The sequence below is a fragment of the Pseudochaenichthys georgianus genome, chromosome 3, assembly GCF_902827115.2.
Source record: "Pseudochaenichthys georgianus chromosome 3, fPseGeo1.2, whole genome shotgun sequence".
In the NCBI taxonomy this organism is placed as follows: domain Eukaryota; kingdom Metazoa; phylum Chordata; class Actinopteri; order Perciformes; family Channichthyidae; genus Pseudochaenichthys; species Pseudochaenichthys georgianus.
In genome coordinates this window covers 1,834,519-1,839,713 of record NC_047505.1, presented here as the reverse complement: position 1 = coordinate 1,839,713, position 5,195 = coordinate 1,834,519, and the positions used below count along the sequence as shown (strand labels likewise).

General features: G+C 39.7%; 1 protein-coding gene across 1 annotated transcript; it reads left to right on the top strand.

Annotated features, from left to right (window-relative positions):
- The first annotated feature begins 799 nt into the window (after positions 1-799).
- LOC117462120 (uncharacterized) lies at positions 800-4,212 on the top strand. Its single transcript, XM_034104195.2, has 3 exons — positions 800-1,520; positions 1,916-2,084; positions 3,899-4,212. Exons 1-3 carry the CDS (start codon positions 800-802, stop codon positions 3,984-3,986), a joined length of 978 nt encoding a protein of 325 aa, XP_033960086.2. The 3' UTR covers positions 3,987-4,212.
- Positions 4,213-5,195: the final 983 nt, after the last annotated feature.

Genomic DNA, 5,195 nt, shown 5'->3' with positions numbered 1-5,195 from the left:
ACATAAAATGGTGTTGTAATGTATTTACTACACTCAGATATCCGGTGGACAATATCGCATCTCTTAAAGTCATGGAGGAATGGACAAGTGGCCTAACCTCGTCCTTCAGTTCTGTATTCAGCCAAGAGGATGTCGTACGACTACTGGGGGTGTTTGAAAACCTTGGAGTCGGTTCAACTGAGGACTTTAAGTATGTGGAAGCAGATGACCTTGCAAAGTTCCTGAAGCCAATCGAAGTGAGAAAAGTTATGGCTTGCATCAAAAGTAAGTAAAAACAATAGCAATAGGATGATTAAAGACTTGCTGGACAGAAAATAACCAGAAAATGATATTGACTGACATGAATGCATCTTTGTGTTGTTTAGGTTCACAACGAAGAGAAATGGATGACTCCTCCTCAATAGCAACTTCCCAAAATGAGGAGGCAAGCGCAGGCGAAGACTCATTCCTTAGTGATAACGATGAAATTGCCTTAAATGTTCACTCTGCACCAAAGATCGCTGCCACATGGAGCTTAGCTTCTCCAATGAGAAGTCAACCCTCATCTGGTATGCAGAGTCAACCCTCACCCACTTCATGCGAGACTGGGTCGTCATCTCTAGCCACAGAAGATAGTAGCTGGCATTACAGCTTTGAAGTACCCTGGAATAAGATGTCGTCAAATACAGTAAGGTCATTGGAGACTGAGAAGAGACCATCTGCAGCAGAGAGAAGGGAGGCTGTAAGGATTGTGGTTGCTGAAATATTAAGTGTTTGTAAAAAACCAGGAAAGAAACACCTAGGTGAAATTGCTAGAAAGATGGTAATACAATATCCTAAGTCTTTCCGGGATGAGATTGAGGGCCAGGTCGTCGGTACCGGATATGACTCTCTTACAAAGAAAATGTTGTCTCGCATTGATAACTACAGACGGCTCCAAAGTCCTCTCCAGAAAAGGCAATCTGAAGGTGAAACTAATGATGCAAAGAAAAGGCGTAAAGATTCATACGGCTGCATCAATTCTGAGCCAGAGCTTCCTGCTGGTGAAACTAAATCAATGCAAAAGCAGAAACAGGAAGAGCTCAAGAGGATGTTTGACGAAAATGCCAGGGATGCAAAGACAATTGAAAGACTTATGGTTGAGACATTTCATTCACAGAGGAGAGACATCTTATCCTCCAAAGGGATGGAAGACCTTGTTAAGGAGTGGCCTTTCCTCTTCCAGGAAAATGGAATCCGGATCCATTTCAGGGAGCTAACTGGAGTGGACATTACTCTCAACTTTGATGAGTCAACAGAGACAAAATTCAAAAGAATCCTTCGCTACTTTCAGTTTCAACAAAGTGACCCAACCAACACAGCAGGAGCTGTTCTCAGCCAAACCCTGGCAGGTGGGGATGAAACATGTGCAGCAGTGTTAATGCTCCTCACACATTTCAGAGAGAAACAAGAGAAGATGCTTGTAGCTGTTGACGACACTGCTATTGCAAGTGAAGTTGATGTCAAGAACCTGCCCTCAACGCCTTGCATTGTGGTCTGCGGTAGGTTGGCTCCTAAAAAGAAATGTTCCCCTCATCCTTCTGCTCCTTGCTTATGTCATCCTCTGTTCTTCTTTTGTCCCCTTTTTTCTATTTTTAATCATCTGTCTGAATTATTATTTAAATGTTTGTCTTTACTAAGGTAATGGGTTAGGAGTGCATTGTACTAAATGTAATACATCCATAGTTAAACAATGCTGAAATACAAAAAAACAGGGCATAAGAAATGGTGTAACAAGATATTCCTGTCTTATTTTATTTTTACTTGACACAATTTTATATTTTGCGGTTCACACCAAAATATAGGCTTTTCAGAAATGAAGTCCTAAAGCAGTGTTCATAACACAACAACCTATTTACTGGACATCATAATCTGAATGCCTGTTAACTGTTTACAGGTAACAGCCCACTAACTGCAAAGACATTAATGGTTGCAGTGGACCAAGTTATCGTCAACGAGCAGCTTCCCATCTTTACCAAAGCCTTACAGTTCATGTTCTGCTCATATTATGTGCAAAACATTGACTATCCTGTGGAGATTGCTGCTACACTTGAGTTCTTGCAGAGGTACGTATTCAGCAGGAGTGTAATGTAAAGACAATTCTTTAGCCTATGTTGTCTAGAATTTCTTGAAACCACATGGTCTTTGTCTTTACTTCCTCAGACTTCTTGACTCTGAAATGACATAAAACATGTCATTTCAAACTGAATTGAGAATTTTCAAATATAATCCAAGTAATCAAACAAAAGCTTTAAAATAGTGAAATGTATTTGTTTCGTTACAAAATCATTTATTTCCATTGTGTTAACAGTGATTGACATCTTAAAGAGCAACTTGCAGGTTATTTTTTTTACTACATTTATGCTTAACCTTGCCTGAAAATTATATCGCGGATTGGGCAGAGAAGGAGTCGAGAAAGTTGCTCCCCCATATGACGTAATGACGCGTTTGACGTTAAAAAAAAGCTGTTTTTAGTAGCAGAGCTCAAAATGGCTCCTTTCCCTCTGAATGCCTGCCAGTAGTTTGTAGTTGGTTTGAGCGGTTGTGATTTAGTGAGCTGGTAATTTTACATTGTATTTCACCATTGGTAATCATGGTGAGCTGGTGTTTGTGCACATTGCACAAACTCCAGCCTGTCAGGACATCGAGTCCACAGTTTCCCTAACAGGAAAAGGGCCGGAGCTAGCTTTCGTTCCTGGGTGTGTTGTGCGAGGTGCATCCACCTCCCTGCAGCACATACTCTCCACAGCTGAGGCCTATCAAACAAAACGTTTATCAGGAAACGGAATTACATCTCTCTCCCCCCATTCGCTCCTCTCTCTCCCCCCCTTCACTCCTCTCTCTCCCCCCTCCGGTACACAGCACCGTAAGACATAGTGTGGAGTTGCATTAGGTAACGCTGTGGTGGCTGTACTGCTCCAGCCGTCTCCTTTGTGTTTGTTTGTTTGTTTCCCCCTGTCTGTGTTGTTTGTGTGGGTGTGGTGGCTGTCACTCCTGGATCCCGGCTCAACCTCCACTCACCTGCTGCAATCAGCTGTGCACCCTCCCCGACTACACACCTGCTTTCTATCAAGCCATTTACAACGGCATATCAACGGAGGCTCCACAACCTTTCTCCGCTAGATCGTTGTAAAACCACAGTGGTATAACTTCAAGGCTACTTAGCATTATAGCTATTTTCTCATACCTGGATGTTTTAGCGACGCGAGATGCGGCTGATACTTACGCATTAGTTTCTGTTATGGATCAGTATCAACAGTCCTGCCAGTAACGTTACTATATTATCAATACTACTTTAGTTATAGCCTGATATGATAGATAACTTTACAATGTTGTGATGTGACTGATGTTAGCTAACATTAACTGTAGCTAACGGCGGTCACTGACAGCTGCCCTGTTCTCCACTGGTTCTCCTCACACCACAGCTCCATTTCTCTCCGATGGCCGTTATTTCTTCTAATCCTTGGCTGCTCCTGGTCTCTTGGACGCCTAGCAACCTTCAACCTCTTCTGTGTCAAAACTAGCATTGTGATCCATGTTTATTCATAGGTTAGACCGGCCGCTCTCCCCCATGTTACGTCACACGCGGGAGTCACATGGGGAGGCTTTTTTTATGCGGAAGTAAAAATGTCTTACAAAAACGACGCCAGACGTCACTGTAGGAATATTTCTGTATATTTCTTGGAAAATCTAGTGTATACATAATTTTCCTACACATTTATTCACTGGTGTGTCTAACCTGCAAGTTGCTCTTTAACATCCTTTACGATCTGAGATTTGTTTTTGCAACTCAAATTGTTTACTTTTTTTTTACAGGAGTTTTAATGCCAGAACAGGTTATCACTTTAAATCTCACACTTGAACATTCTTTTTCCAACAGATGCATCTTCAAGATCAATCCTGACAAGGGGACCAAAGTGAAGAGAAAGGAAAAGGGACGCCAGCATGCAGTCAATCCAAGGGTCTGATCACCAAAATAGCTAATTTTGAGTGGACCGAATAAAAAGTCATCACAATGATGTGAACTACAATCTGGATGATGTTGTTTTTTTCAAAATCTTTTTTTTTGTTTTTTTGCTGACATGGCACGTTCAGCACATTATATAAAAGTACAGGACAGTTTGTCTGTTGGATGATGGTTTTATCTTTAGTTTAGTTTTCCACTTTCTTATTCAATTCTACAAATTACATTGAGTCCAGTGAAGTGTTCCTGAATGTTGTTCATATATAAATATATATATATATATATATATATATATATATGCCTTGACTTCAAATGGTTTGAATTTGACAGAATAAATACCACAAATGTGGATTGAACTCTGTCCTGTCTTGGTTGTTTTCCTTGTGCTAAAAAAAAAAAGTAATGTAATTTAGCTTACACCATAGAAATATATGGGTGCAGCACTACAGCTTGACAATTAAAATCAAAAGTCATCTGAATGACAGTTTTGGAGAGAATCAAGCATAAATCTGTCAAATGTTAAAAACAGCCTTGTTTCACTGAAATAGCCTCAAAATCACAAACTGACATTCAGATTACTTATGGAGATAGTTAAGCATAAATGTCATCTGAATGGCAGTTTGTGATTTTGAGGTTATTTCATTGAAACAAGGCTGTTTTGGACATTTGACAGATTTATGCTTAATTCTCTCCAAAAGTCATTTGAATGACAGTTTTGGAGAGAATCAAGCATAAATCTGTCAAATGTTAAAAACAGCCTTGTTTCACTGAAATAGCCTCAAAATCACAAACTGACATTCAGATTACTTATGGAGATAGTTAAGCATAAATGTCATCTGAATGGCAGTTTGTGATTTTGAGGTTATTTCATTGAAACAAGGCTGTTTTGGACATTTGACAGATTTATGCTTAATTCTCTCCAAAAAGTCATCTGAATGGCAATTTGTGATTTTGAGGTTATTTCATTGAAACAAGGCTGTTTTGGACATTTGACAGATTTATGCTTAATTCTCTCCAAAAGGCATCTGAATGGCAATTTGTGATTTTGAGGTTATTTCATTGAAACAAGGCTGTTTTGGATATTTGACAGATTTATGCTTAATTCTCTCCAAAAGTCATCTGAATGGCAATTTGTGATTTTGAGGTTATTTCATTGAAACAAGGCTGTTTTGGACATTTGACAGATTTATGCTTAATTCTCTCCAAAAGTCAT